The sequence below is a fragment of the Pectinophora gossypiella genome, chromosome 18 (genome assembly GCF_024362695.1).
Source record: "Pectinophora gossypiella chromosome 18, ilPecGoss1.1, whole genome shotgun sequence".
NCBI classification, from domain to species: domain Eukaryota; kingdom Metazoa; phylum Arthropoda; class Insecta; order Lepidoptera; family Gelechiidae; genus Pectinophora; species Pectinophora gossypiella.
In genome coordinates this window covers 5,711,978-5,727,651 of record NC_065421.1, presented here as the reverse complement: position 1 = coordinate 5,727,651, position 15,674 = coordinate 5,711,978, and the positions used below count along the sequence as shown (strand labels likewise).

Below are 15,674 nucleotides of genomic sequence, written 5' to 3'. Positions count from 1 at the left end.
TTGTATAGGACCTAGGCTGATCGCATTTAAACTTGACGTTGCCTGTAGTCCATAGCGAATCTGGCATTTTCTTAAAATAGACTTTATCTCCTTCTTTTAGTTCTGGCAATACTTTAGTCTTTCTGTCGTAATAATCTTTCATTTTCTTCTTATTTTCTTCCTTTGTCTTGACATAATCTTGAAATTTGATTGTTTTAGGTTTTAAGTTATTTGTGACTGTAGGCAATTGTGTTCTCAGCGAACGTGACATTAACAGTTGTGCTGGAGATGGTAGATTTCCTCTAGGTGTATTCCTGAATTGAAGCAAAGCAAGATATGGGTCTGTTCCTGATTCGTCTGACTTAGTAAGAAAACGTTTACATATCTTGACTGCTGACTCTACCAATCCATTTGACCTTGGTATGTATGGACTTGACGTGTTATGGTGTATTCCCCATTCAAAAATAAAATTCTTAAATTCTGCAGAGTTAAATGGTGGACCATTGTCTGAGAATAACTCTACTGGTATCCCATGTCGACTGAAGATACTTTTAAGACAAACAATTACTGTTTTGGCGTTAGTACTTGCCACTGACATCAGTTCAATATAATTCGAGTAATAATCTTGGACGACTATGAATTTTTTAGACTTATAATCCATGAAATCAACACCAACTTTTTCCCATGGAAGCAATGAGACATCATGTGGAAGAAGCGGTTCAGGAGCATTTGAGCTTCTATGTGACAAGCAAGTATGACATGACTCGACAAGATTTTTTATATCTGTTGACATGAATGGCCAAAATACATGACCTCTGACAAACGCTTTAGACCTTTCAATTCCTAGATGACCACTGTGTATTATTTTCAAGATATCTGGCCTTAATTTTTTAGGTATGACTATACTGTTACTTCTGAAGATTAGATCATTTTCTGTATGTAGATCAAATCTATATTGCCAATATTCCTGTACATCTTTGTGAACTTGAGCTTTACTCGACGGCCATCCTTCTTTACAGTATTTTTTCAAAATCTGTAGACTTTCATCTTCATTAGTGCCTTTGATTAGCCATTGTAGACGTTCTGGAGAGACAGGTAATGACTTAATAAGTAAATTGACGTGCACAACCACATCATCATCTAATTCATCTGTGCTTGTTTCTGACAGTGGTGCTCTAGACAATGTATCAGCAATATACATGTGACTGCCTTTCTTGTAGACTACATTTAGACTATATGACTGTATTTTCAACATCATCCTCTGTAGACGTGTTGGGACTTCGACTAAAGGCTTTTTAAATAATGTTATTAACGGAGCATGATCTGTTTCGACCATTACAGTTTGTCCATATATAAATTGGTGGAACTTGACGCAGGCAAAGACTATTGCATATAGTTCCTTCTCTATTTGAGCCATTCTTTGCTGTGACTCCGTTAAGGTTTTTGACGCATAATAGACAGGATGTTGATTTTGTAACAACACTGCTCCGACAGCACAGCTACTAGCATCACTTTGTATGACAATAGGATCATTGACATTAAAATGTGACAAGACTGGGACCTGACATATTAATTGTTTTAGACGACAAAATGTTGCTTCATGATTAGCATTCCACTGCCAATCAGTAGACTTCTTTAGTAACTGACGTAGAATTTCTGTCTCACATGCCATATTTTTAATAAAAGGACTTAAGTAATTAAGCATGCCTAGAAATCGTTGTAAATCTTTTAGACAAGTAGGAGACGGCATCTCTTGGATTGCTCTGACTTTATCCGGATCGACTGTGATTCCGACTGCTGAAAATATATGACCCAGGTATTTAATACTCTCCTTGGCAAATGAACATTTTTCTTTATTAAATTTGACATTGTATTCCTTGGCTCTGTTGAATACCATATTAAGGCGTTCATTATGCTCTTGTAGTGTTTGTCCACTGACTAAAATATCATCGCTGTATACTGCCACTCCTGGTATGTCACCAAATATTTCTGTCATTATTCTATGAAAGTACTCAGGGGCACAGTTGACTCCATATGGAAGACGTTTGAAGCGATAACGACCAAATGGCGTATTAAATGTTGTGAGGTAAGAACTCTTCTCACTCAATTTACACATCCAAAATCCACTACTGGCATCTAAAGTTGAGTAGAATTTTGCACCAGCGACCTTGGCGCGAACCATGTCTACGGACGGAATAGGATAATGAGTTCTGTTAATCGCCTGATTTAGATTACGGGGGTCTAGACATACCCGTAATTGACCATTCTTCTTTTCGACTAAAATCAAAGAACTCACCCACTCAGTTGGCTCTGTGACCTTGACAATGACATCCATGTTTTCCATTTTCTCCAATTCTTCTTGAAGCCTTTGATGTAGAGCGAATGGTACCTTCCTTGGTGCATCGACTTTTGGCTTGACATCAGGATTTGTACTTATGACACACTCACCAGGAAGACATCCAAGACCGGTAAAAACAGAATTATTATATTCAATTAGTTTAGACAAATTTATATCTTGTGACTGACTTGACTGTGACTGACTTGACTGTGACTGACTTGACTGTACTGACTGACTTTTCATGGCTTCAGGACAAATTACATGACATGACTTTGACTCGTTTTGATTTGTTTCAAATGACAATTGACTATCATTATTTTCTGACATGTGACTATTTGTAGACTCGACACAAAAAACTCTTTTTATTAATCCAATTTCTGAGCAAGTAATTTTACCTAACACAGTTGGAGAATTCACATTTGCAATAACAAAATTAATTTGTTTTGTCATGTAGGTGCCATTCAATTGTAATTTACATTGTAAATTTTGTTGACCTAGTACTTCTAGACTATTACCAGTGTATGACTTAATTTTAATATCAGTTTTAGACAATACCTTTTTGATATTAAGTGAATCATAGACGTTTTTTGACATTATGTTGACATCACTGCCTGTATCAATAATACAATTCACTTGTGACTTATTTATGTTTATATTTATTGTCCACTCACTTGACGATGACGACTGTATATGACCAATGAATAAATCTTGTTTTTCTGACTGTACCTGATGGGTGTTGTTATCTGACTCGACATACTTGACTGACTTCGACTTGGACCGACAACATACTGCAAAATGACCGACTTTATTGCAATTTCTGCAGACTTGAGACAATGCTGGACACTTGTGACGATGGACTTGATTACATTTTGTACAGACTTCCTTTTTTGACTGTTGTTGTTGACTTTTATTTCTTGTATTTGACTTAGACCTTGACTGAGTTTTATTATACATGACTGAACTTTGTTCTGCTGTCAATGCATCTGTCTGATGTCTTGAAGCTAGCATGGCTTTTGCCACTTCTAAGGCCTTGTCAAGATCTAGCTTGTCTTCAAGCAAAAGTCTTTCTCGGATATAGTTGTACTTTTGATGCATGTTGCATATGAACATTATTTTGACAAGACGTTCCTGCAGTTTTCCTAGCTCGCAGTTTTGAGACCTTAGTTTTAGTGCACATGCAAAATCATCCAGCGACTCGTTTTCACTTTGTTTATATGTGAAAAAATTGTGACATTCATAAGTTAGGTTAGCTTTTGGGGCAAAATGATTTTGAAACAACTCGATGAGCTCGTCGTATTTAACTTTGTCTTCGTCTTTTCCGAACGTGTTAAATACATCCACACCTTTTTCCCCAATGACATGTAAAAATAAAGCTACCTTTCTGCCATCGCTTTCTTCATCCATGCCGGACGCGCGCATGTAAAATTTGAAGGATTGCACCCATTTCTTCCATTGTTGTGCTAAATTACCAGTCATCAACATGGGCTGCGGACATGACATTCCCGATAATTTCTTGGGTTTTTGATCTTCCGACATGTTTGTTAGCGGCGAGGCGGCGACGTGTTGACATTACTTATTTCACGACGATGTGAATCCAGTTCACTTACACTTCTGACACCATGTATTGTAGCGTGTTGGCCGGTCCTTTTGGTTATAAAATCATACGACGACTTCAATGTAATTAATATCTTTTATTAATATAAACAACACAAGGTAAGTACAATGAGACGACCAAAGAGAATGACATAGACAATAGCGACAGCTGTAGTGATGTGCGTAACTAATAGTGACGTATACAACAAGTTTCTCTACTTTGTTACCTATTTGAGACTAAATATTATTACTTCCAGATATGTCGCGTCTATGTTTGTAGCAGATGAGGCAATGATTTCTAAGTCATCATCATCATCAATTTAAGAGCCACTCTCTTGTCGGTGCACCATTTTCCGCAAAACTCTCTCTGATTTCTAAGTATTTGTTGTTAAATTTGTTTCGTGCTTATTTGTCTGCTTTTAAGCAGTTGTTAAAGTACCTCCTGTAACAACTTAACCCCATACCAATAAACATAGATTCATATAAACCAGAAACTAGATCGTCCTTCCTATTCTACCATCTTGAGGTTAAATATTTCTGACGGTTAAAACATACTTTATTATAATTTCAACTACTTATTTACCTTTTAAAACACGGACTCTATAATACTTACTTAACCACATAAATCAAAGACACGTAAAGGAATTTAAGAGGTATTACCTAAGTAAATTGGTCAGCGATTTGCTAGAGCACTTTATTTACGAAAATTTAAGGGTTGGCTAATTCCAGTAGAGTTGCCTAATTGAGAATATTTTCTTGAACGACCGGTGAGAGGAACGGAAATTCTTGCAGAAAAGTGCAGTTTGATCTGGGGTGTATAAACTGTATTACAAGGTGAACGTGGTGTCATTAGTTCTACAAGGGCTAGTGAACTTAAAACGCATATAGTCACTTAGAGCTTCAACCTTTCAAGATAGCGAAAATAATATTTTTATTTCGTGATTATAACTTACTAGCAAAACAACAAAGACAGTACAATACACACGCAGAATTTCTTTACTTACTAACTATTCTCACTACGTACTTAAGTATATCATAAATCAAATAAATATTAGTATCTCTCTTTCAAGAACTTCCTTCCAAAAAAGAGATCCTTTCAATGTTTTCAAATGTTTTAAGTATTTTCTTTTTCTTTATCTTTTAAAACATACTTAATGAGTATTTCAGTGTAGTACATAACACGTCATATTCATAGACACAGACATAATATTTTAAGTAAGTATGGACTTTGTTAGACGGTATCTATACATGTAAGTGATACGCAACTTCTGGATATTTTTCCCAAGCAAGCTTCTAGCGGAACGGAAACTATTGCAGAAAAGTGCAATTTATAATGTCTGTAAGTAAGTATATAAATTGTGTTACAAGGTGAACGTGGTGCCATTACTAGGGCCAATGAACTTATCCATATCCATATTCAAATTCATTAGCTAGTGAGGAAAATAATTATATATTTTCTCTCAACCAACACCTTTACAACAGAACCTGTCATCATAGTAATATTATTTATTTAGATTTGAATAAGTTTATTCAAAATTGTATAATAACGACAGATAGAATATATCTATCTAAGTACTTTAAAAAAATAATATGTTCGGTACTACTTTTTTATATTAAAGAGACATCTGCCAGACCAGGCAGTAAACTTATTGACTGTACTGTCTTCTACAGTACAAAATCTTTTATTGACGGTAGTCAGCCATGTACCACGAATGGTACTTCATCTTTAAACTAGACAATAAGACAAAAGAGAAGCTTGGAATATTAAAACTAGTTCACCAAAATATTCAAGGCTTCTCTGGCAAAGAATTAGACGTAGAATTATTTTTAGAGACATTTTTTATTGACATTTTATGTATTACTGAGCACTGGTTGAAGGATTATGAATTGTTATTCGGTTTTAAAAATTATCATTTCGCTAGCGCTTTCTGTCGAAAGATCAAAATACGCGGTGGCTCCCTTATTTTTATCAGAAATAGTTTAAAATATAAAGAACGCAAAGATATTACTGGACTTTCGATAGAGGGCACTATGGAGATTTCATGTATAGAAACAGAGAAACATATTGTTGTGGCCGTATACAGACCCCCATACAGTGCTAACTTCACAGTTTTTGAATCAGTGATGGAAAATGTACTGAAGGTCATATCTAAAAGTAATAAAGCCATTATAGTGTGTGGAGATTTTAACGTTGATTTATATGAAGTAGATTCAATTACAACTAGATTTCTAAGTTTGTTTACATCATTTAACCTTGTTAATATATTTATGGAGCCAACTAGAATTACAGAAACAACTGCCTCATGTTTAGATAACGTTTTTTGCAATTGTGACTTCCAAGATAACAGTATGCTTAACTGTTTTAAGTCAGATCACAGTGGGCAGCTGGTCAGTTTCCCAGTACTTAAAAATGTTCAGAAAATTAAATTTCGTACACGACCCATCACTGATACTCGGATAGATAAATATCGAAATAGTCTTATTAGTAACTTACCTTGTCCAAACTTTGATACAGACAATCCTGACGATTTTTACAGGGATTTCTTTACTATAATCCATAAAGAATTTGAAAATAATTTTCCTCAAAAGGTAGTTACCAACAGTCAATCATTCAAGTTCAGTGACTGGGCTACCGTAGGCATTCGCAAAAGTAGAAATACTCTTTATTCTTTATATGAGGAAAAAACGTATACACACACTGATAGTTTTAAAAGCTACGTCAAAAATTATTCTAAAATATTTCGAAGAGTGTGTTATACAGCCAAACAGATGCATATTAGTAGTAAAATAAAGACCGCGGATAATAAAATAAAGGCAGTTTGGCAAGTAATAAATAGTGAAACAAAGGCTTCGAAACCGCGTGAATTAGAATACAATATAGAATCGGGCACTGGGTTAGTTAAACAAGATAAAGATGTAGCTGAAGTTTTTGATAAATTCTTTACGAACATCCCTGTAAAAACTACAGAATCTCTCAGGTCCTCTCCTGTTCAAGCTGATATATTGTTGAAAAGTAATGTTACTGCTTGCACTGAATTATTTGATTTTAAACGCGTTGATCCGAGTAGTATTGTTAAAGTATTCAAACAGCTGAAACTTAAAACCTCGAAAGATTTATGGGGATTGTCTGTCAAATTGATGAGCTCTGTTATTGATATCTTAGCACCATATCTAGCATACATTTTTAATATGAGTGTTGAAAATGGCACTTTTCCAAATTTAATGAAAATCAGTAAAGTTATACCTCTTTTTAAATCGGGCACAAAATCAGACCCCACCAATTATAGACCGATTTCTATTCTACCAGTACTTAGTAAAATTTTCGAGAAAATTATTCTCGACCAACTGCTATGTCATTTTAATTTAAATAACTTACTTCACAGCCAGCAGTTTGGTTTTACTAAGGGTCGGTCTACAACAGACGCGAGTGTCACATTTGTTCGACACATTTTCGATGCTTGGGAGGAGTCGCAGAATGCCGTAGGAGTATTCTGTGACTTGTCTAAGGCGTTCGACTGCGTGGATCACGAGACCTTGCTTTTGAAATTGAGGCACTATGGACTAAATAATGGAGCTCTCAGTTTGTTAAATTCATATCTAGGTGATAGGATACAAAAGGTACAAATCAATAGTACAACTTCTTCGGGCTCTCATGTTCAAATGGGAGTTCCTCAAGGATCCATTTTGGGGCCGTTTCTTTTTTTAGTGTACATAAATGATTTACCTTATGTAGTACAGAACCAAGCTGACATTGTACTGTTCGCGGATGACACTTCTCTTATATTTAAAATCGATAGAAAGTTAGAGGAACTTGACGAAGCAAACAGCGCTGTGTCGCAGGTTCTGAGCTGGTTTACAGTAAATAACCTAGTTCTAAATGCTAAGAAAACGAAGTGTATTAAATTTGCTCTACCAAACGTAAAGAAAGTAAATAATAACATTAAAATTAACGACGAGAATTTAGATTTTGTTGAACACACCGTTTTCTTAGGAATTACTGTAGATTCAAAACTTCAATGGGGCCCACATATTGTATCACTAGCGGGCAAGCTAAGTTCAGCAGCATATGCCGTCAGAAGAATCCGACAACTCACAGATGTACCCACTGCTAGACTTGTCTACTTCAGCTACTTCCACAGCGTAATGTCGTACGGTATTTTATTGTGGGGTCGAGCCGCTGATGTAGAAACTATTTTCATCATTCAAAAAAGGGCAGTTCGCGCTATTTATAATCTGCGTTGTCGGGAGTCTTTAAGGGAGCTGTTTAAAGAAATAAATATACTGACGGTCGCAAGTCAATATATTTATGAAAACATTATGTATGTGCGTAAGAATGTATCTCTCCTTCCGAGAAACTGTGAAAGGCATACTTACAATACAAGGAATAAAAATAAAATTGTTGTTCAAAATTCTAGATTAAGTAAATTAAATTCATCTTTTTTGGGGTTATGTATACGTTTTTACAATAAAATACCAGATAATATTTTAAATTTGTCAGAGAATAAATTTAAAGCTCACGTGAAGCTTACTTTATGTAAAAAAGCTTATTATAAGATTAATGATTACCTAAATGATAAACATGTCTGGTATTGAATGTGTTCCTCTAGTTATTAAATAACTTGTAATGTATATCCTCATTGGTTTTTAAAAGATGTGTTGCTGTTGCAGTTTCTTGTCATTTCTTCTCCTCAGCCATAACACCTTGCGAAATGACGTAAATTCAAAATGTTACATTGACCTTCAACAAGTTTATCCATGATAATTACGTTGAATAAATGATTCTGATTCTGATTCTGATTCTGATTCTATCTAAATTCGCTAGTCGCAGGCCTTTAGACCTTTCGAAAAATATAGGTCTCAAGTACTAGTTTAAGTATTTGATTGAAATATTATATCAATATCCAGAAACAGATCCAGTATATACTTGAATTAATAATAATCCCGTTACAAAAACATTTGCCTAGAGCTTAGGAAGACATAATGCCTCCGGGCTTCAACGGTTTTGACTTCTGGGATAAAGATATTCTCTACTCTCACAAGCAGTTTTGGAAGTAGGCATAAGCATTATTGACTCGAATGAGTTAATTGGATTCGAAACGTCTGTCATACAATAAACATAATATAACAGCATCACGCCTGTATCCCTGTAGGGGTAAGAAGAGGTCCCATATAATAGGCGGCGAGATAAACTCATAAAAAATATAATGTGGAATATAATATTATGTGATAATAGGTATGATATTTGATAAGATTAGTAACTGGGTATATAGGTATAATACTGTAAATATTGAAGTAACAATTAAAGTTTATATTAACTTATGTGTCTAAGTTACCATTTACCATTATTAACATATACCATTGGTCATATGCCTGTATGGTAACTTATAGTTTGTAATTATTAAATAAATAAAGTAGAATTAAGTGGTTTAGAGCCTGCGTCGGGATTCGAATCCGTGATACTACGACGTATAAGCCACGCGTTCTCCAAACACGGCTATCACGGATTTTACAGAGCAGAGCGATTGCATATCAAAATACGTCGAAGACGGCATGTTAGGAACCGCCCGCTACCGTTCGCCGTCGTCGGTTCCGTCGCCGGTTGCGACACCACACCACGTGCCATGGTCCGGCTATTTCCGTATTACAGAATTAATTAAAGCAGCCAACTGGTATTTCTACGTCGCAATCTTGGACTTTAGCGTGATTTACTAGGACATAAAAAGTAGTATGTATGCAGGTAAGTACCTAAGTACTACCCTTTATCATATTATGTTCTGTTTCAGATATGTGTATATTCTGTTTTTAAATTGTATGTCCTAAAAAACAAAACAATTGACAATCTAGCCACTTACGTCTGAAAAGTATAATCCCTTCCTGCGCGTTGTATCCCGTCAGTAATGGAACATCAGTCCCCGGGAGTAGTTGCCTTGGCGGCTGCGTGAGGAAGGCGCCGGGTGCGTCGGGCTCCACCGCTGGCACGAAGGGCAGAGCAACCGTGCTGTGCAGGTCGGCGCTCTTGCCCGGAGCCCCAGCCAGTCGCGCACCTGCCTTCACAAGAAGCTCGCTTGGCGTGGCGCGGAGGTAACCTGCCAAGGAATATGTAGAGACTAACATGAACTTCCAGGTTCGTATCAATGGACTTTGTATTTGAAGCATTTATTGATTGTCTCGAGTGCGCCGGGCGTAAAGGAGGCAATAACTCGGGGTAGCCTATTTTTTACATAATATCTATGTATAATGACTCATGCATAATGTAATTTATTACCTGAGCTTATGTTATGTTATGCTATTCTGGATCTTTAATACGATTTTTTTTAGTAGACATGGTAACGAATACTGATGGGGATGATTCAGGCCATTCTGAGTTGATATCAAGTGGATTTTCCTGTCAGAAAATTCAACTTGATATCAACTCAGAGTCATAGTCTGAATCATCCCTCAAAATTTTCGTTACGTTGTCACTAACACCCTGTAGATAGGTTGCTATCATGGCTTAACACGGGACACGCCTTTTTTCTTTCATCAAGTGGAGAACATAATAATTTATATTATCTCGATAGTCTCAATACATCTTACCAGTTCCCGGCGGAGCTCGAAAGCTACTCTCATGGCTCCTTGGCCAGCGTCCGCGAAGACAACAGTATATAATCTCACCTAGAAGTTCAGCGGTGCTGTTGGTGTCGATTCCAAGTTCCCGGCCGAGGTCGAAGGCTCTCTCTCTGGGGTCCTTGGCCAGCGCCCAAGGGGACAATGCCAGGCCGCTCTGTGCTATAGCTCGGTGGAATAGACCCTGAAAATAGCGTACTCGGTAAACCAGGTTCTTTAGTAAGTACATACTATACATATTATACGTATGTAGTTTGTAATATAGTGACGTAAACTCTAATATAATTTATTATAATAATTTGGCTCTTCTTCTCCTTCCTCTTATTGTGTGGAATACCAATCTCATCATCTCAATAATTTCGTAATTTGACACTAATGATCTGATTATAAAAATAAAAGTTTAAAATCTAAATCCGGCTACGGATAATCACGCTCTAAAAAGTATATCACAAGAAAATCCTAATCTGTCCTAAAAGTTTGCTTATCACGATAACCTAGCTAACTTCTAACCAAAAACCGTTTTGTGTCACAACTATGCATTCTGTAGGATGAGACATATTAGGGACATCTGAAAGAAAGATAGAAACAAAAAAAACATTTATTATAAAGGGGAAACTACAGTAACAAATATAAAACAAAACACGGAACACTGGCTGTTCAATAACAGCCGTTTCCTGACCTGACACCAGGTCGGGTGGTAAGGGTCATCAACGCACTCGAGAAAAGAAGACTAAGTAGTCGAAGAGTAAGTAGGTAGTAGTAATTCTAAAAACCCAACAAAAACATAAATGAGAGCCAAATTCAATATTATGGTTGTAGACTACAATGACGAAAGAAGTGAGATCTAAATGGGTGCCAAGTTTAATGGTCAAGTCCTGAAAATTTTTCACAACATAAAATATAATTTCTTCTTATAATAACTTAAGATAATACATTGTAGCCTAAGGTCCGATTTGGCTAGTTTTTATACTACTAAGCAAGTATAATAGAATGAAAACAAATAACAAAACAACATTGCCCTTTATGAACACCAATTACCTAATAACAGTCGCACACGCGATGTGTCTTACGTGTTTCGACGAATATCCGCCCTCGGCTGATGTATGCTATAGGTACCTAACTTTTTCTTGCCACATCCAACAACAAACATAAATAAATAAATAAAGAAACAACCGGTACGTTAACACTGAGGCCACGGATGTGACAGCTGAAAGGGATGAATGGAAAGACGAGCACACTCGACGAATCGGGTATAATACGTAGTTTAACTGAGGATTGGGGATCAATAGATAAGCCCAGTACATGTGCCATAGTAACGTATGCCCAGTAGAGTACACAATATAAAGACGTCTCCCAATGAACGCACTAAGGAAGATTTTCAGTTTCATTCGGTGGATGTAGAGTTAAAGTCTCCATTGGAATTAGACAACGAAACCGGAAGAAGCTTGTAACAACAACAACGTGTTTTTAGGTAGTCTATGTATAGTAAACTATCTACCTACTTATCTAATATGATAATTAAGATCTAATTTTATGTTCACTGGTTGCAATTTTCTATAAGATACCAGATCTATCTTTATAATCACTTTTCAGCAAGCAAGGCAACGAAAGTTTTGCAAGTAGTTTTAAATATTACGTAGGTATTTGTGTAGCAACCTGTTATTAATGTTGCACTGTCCCGCACCAAATTGTAATAATGTTTCCTATCCACTGGTTGCCTGGAAGAAATTGCTGCTTAGCAATAAGGCCGCCAGATTGTACTGTATCTATCATCATCTGTGTTAATTTGTTTTGTATGTTGTGTGCAATAAAGTATATTTGATTTGATTTGATTTATTAATTATAAACCCTTTGTGTAAGCTTCTTCTTAAGAGTTAAACCATAATTTACAACGGATTAATGTGTAGCCATGGCATTGCCTATCAATTCTTACTCTTTATTGCTTCAGCCTTCATGTTTCGCAAGTACAATGCGTCTTCGATCAGAGATTTCATTAAAGTTTTAACAAAAGTCGAAATACCACATCATAGTAATATTTAAGTGTCATAAGTCAGAGGTGTTCAATGAACATTATGTCTATGTCCATAGGGTCTGTGTTGAAAACTAAATGTTGCAACTAACTGCCAAATTGTAAAGGCCTTTGTTGTCTACTCAATATTAAATATTGTATTGATGGTTGTGTAAACCGATAGAATGTCAGATGTACTTACTGATTAATAGTTTTCGTAAGCTCACACCTGGCACAAGTTAAATAAATAATGATGATAGTACACACATGTTGAAAGTTTAAAACTCTTATTTTTTGATGTGAATTATTGCAGGTTTTGCCTCAGATTACTTACAACTAATTGGCCAGATGTGTGGAGTAGTGAGACTGTAGGTAACTTTATGGATTATTAAACAAGTCCAAAAACACATCAATTTTGGTAATTCAGAAGGTCATACGACAATATTGTCGCCTTATAGAATAGGTCTATCAAAGGCCAATTCTTTGACCTCCTTGTAGGTAAGATTTTACGTACCACTCGTTGATGCTACACCGATAAGAGCGTAATTCTTAAATTAATGATGATGATAGAATAGATATAATCTTTCGGTCACGTTACAAAAAATAAGTGCATAACGTACTTAAGTTACGAACGAATACCATTTACGCGCGTTATAATACAATATTTAATTATTTTCTTACCTTAGAAGCTGGTGAGAGCATATGGAGATGCACAGAGGCAGCCCCGGCCGACTCTCCGAAGATGGTCACCCTGGTCGGGTCACCGCCGAAGTATTCGATGTTATCCCGCACCCACTTCAGCGCTAGTACTTGATCCTATAACAAACAACAAGGATCTATAATAAAAAAGAACGAATGTCTAAAGCTCTTCAGTCAAAGAGACGCTACCACAAGCGTTGTCGGCGGATGTTGAACCATCAACTCCCTAGCATTATCCCGTATTTCACAGGGTCCGCTTACCTAACCTGAAGATTTGACAGGTCCAGTTTTTTACAGAAGCGACTGCCTGTCCAGCCCAGGTCACATACCTCCGAAAATGCATTTCTCGGGTGTGTCGGATCAATTATTATTTATTCTATGCCTCCTAGATACAATTATAATCATCTGGAAAACGTGTATGAGGAAACGGTGTGATGATGCCGGACCGCGACAGTTTGTATGGCGAATGCTGTGTGCATACGCATACAAAATAGGTACTCGGTGCCGTCTCTGTGTGCATCAAGCCTAAAATAGTATTGTTCGTCTCAAAGAACATAATATAAGCTCACGACTATACCCCAATTGGGATAGTCAGGGGTACATCCGAAACAAGATGAACTAAGTACCCACACCTCACCGAGCTCTCTTTTAGACCCATTTGCCTTGAATGCTAGGATCTTTCAGCCATTTACGCATCGTAATATTTTTTTAGGTACCTGCATACAATCTAATAAGAAGCAACAAAGTGATTCACTAAATTGCTGAAATTAGACAACCATTATGTTACCGACAATAGTAGAATGTTTAATCCATATTTCCACATAGTAAACAAAGGTAGAGGTTTCAAAATAGCGGTTTAACAATGCATATCTCACGGTTGCCTTGACGTACCACAACATACCTTGACACGACAAAATAAAACAAACAATCAAATGTACTTAAGTAATTTAAGTTTTGCCCTAGAATTGCAATTCAGTGCCAAGGACGCGATTGTGGTACGACATGGCATGCGACATGTATATTATGTTGGAACCAGTGCGGGCCCCATTCATGAATAGAGATATTAAGTAACTATTGTATGATTTAATAGAGTTCTAGATACTTCCAATAGGACATTCCTAAGTGTAAGGCCATAAACTTTCGGAAAAGTTTTCAACCTCCACAATTTAGAACGAAATCTGTGGCTTCTATAATCATGGATTTTTTATATTATTATCTGAGATCTTTATGGGTCAGATAATCTCAAGTAGTCTAAGAATGACACACATAGCATCACGCCTGTATCCCCGAAAGGATAGACAGAGGTCTACAGTACATAAGTATATATCACCCACTTCTCACCAGCTACGGTCTAAGACACAGCTAGTCTAAGCATAGTAAAGAACATGCGAATGGAAAAGCATGAAATTCGAAGTCTGTGCATCGAACTATTTTCTACACGATGGAAAACCGCAGCATCTAAGTATATCTGTAATAATAGGTACTAAGCCGACTTGTCTTTTAACAATATGGCCTAAAGAAAATCCTCACTTTGAGTCCCATATTGCCCGCCACTTCGTCATTCTCCAGACTCAAAAACCCGAGCGCGCCCAGCCGGTAGTTGAGGGTGACGAGCACGACGCCCGCGCCCACCAGGTGGTCGGGTCCGTACAGGAACGAGTTGCCCGATCCCACCGCGAACGCCCCGCCGTGAATCCACACCATCACTGCTTGCTTTGGGTTGAATCTTGCAAAACAGAAAAATAATTAAGATTATAATAATGCGTACTTACTTAAGTATAGACTCACACCGTTAATAATATATTTACTGTGGTAGGGAATGCCACTAATCGTCATATCAGAAGACCAGTACATTATGTGTTAGTTACCTGTGTAACTAACCGCGTACAAAATCTTACTAATCCTTTGCCGAGGAGCAGGATTTTGTATAAAAAGCACGCTAAACACGCGTTTTGTATAAAAGGCGTGTCTATAACGAACATGTGCATACAAACTCGAACACTACCTACTTACCTAAAAAAACGAACTCTGCTTCGATCCTTCGCGCATTCGATGCAACCTCGATGCAGCTAGCTTTAGTCGATTTTAAAATGTCATTTTTGGGATGACCCTGCGGCGTGGTAGTCAAGTAGGACCATTCCAAGTTGAATATGATCTTCTAAACAGTTACTTACCCAGTGATCTTCTCAGGCAGCGCGGGCGTGTAGACGTTGAGGAAGAGGCAGTCTTCATCGCCCTTGTAGGTGTCAAACAACATGAACCGGTGCGGGCAGACGGCGCCCTCCTCCAGGGCGTCGCGGATGCCCGACCAGGGTTCCAGCGGCGCCGGCGGTCGGAATCGCAGCGAACCTCGCGGCGGCTGCGCATATCTACGACAAACAATAATTCATTATAATTTCTTGCTTTAAATATTGAAGTTTGAGCAATAACATGTACTTACCTATATACATA

The 15,674-nt window shown here is 37.1% G+C and overlaps 2 protein-coding genes across 3 annotated transcripts in view; both read right to left on the bottom strand.

The window, feature by feature from the left end:
• Positions 1-15,674, bottom strand: part of LOC126374942 (venom carboxylesterase-6-like) — a 40,815-nt gene that overhangs the window by 11,358 nt on the left and 13,783 nt on the right. For both annotated transcript variants that reach the window (XM_050021736.1, XM_050021737.1), the window contains exons 3-7: positions 15,398-15,592; positions 14,754-14,949; positions 13,206-13,340; positions 10,565-10,700; positions 9,763-9,996 (exon numbers count right to left, since the gene is read on the bottom strand). In XM_050021736.1, coding sequence (XP_049877693.1) covers positions 9,763-9,996; positions 10,565-10,700; positions 13,206-13,340; positions 14,754-14,949; positions 15,398-15,592 — 896 coding nt within the window. The remainder of the gene's footprint in view (positions 1-9,762; positions 9,997-10,564; positions 10,701-13,205; positions 13,341-14,753; positions 14,950-15,397; positions 15,593-15,674) is intronic.
• Positions 2,030-4,116, bottom strand: LOC126374943 (uncharacterized). Its single transcript, XM_050021738.1, has 2 exons — positions 2,276-4,116; positions 2,030-2,163 (listed from the first exon to the last, which is right to left on the bottom strand). Exons 1-2 carry the CDS (start codon positions 3,851-3,853, stop codon positions 2,116-2,118), a joined length of 1,626 nt encoding a protein of 541 aa, XP_049877695.1. The 5' UTR covers positions 3,854-4,116; the 3' UTR covers positions 2,030-2,115.

Bases quoted from the DNA above. Each gene is read 5' to 3' on its own strand.
- LOC126374943 (XM_050021738.1), bottom strand. From the start codon at position 3,853: ATGTCGGAAGATCAAAAACCCAAGAAATTATCGGGAATGTCATGTCCG. The intron at 2,164-2,275 runs GTGAGTTCTTTG...TTCCGTCCGTAG, and splicing joins TCACAGAGCCAACTGAGTGG to ACATGGTTCGCGCCAAGGTC.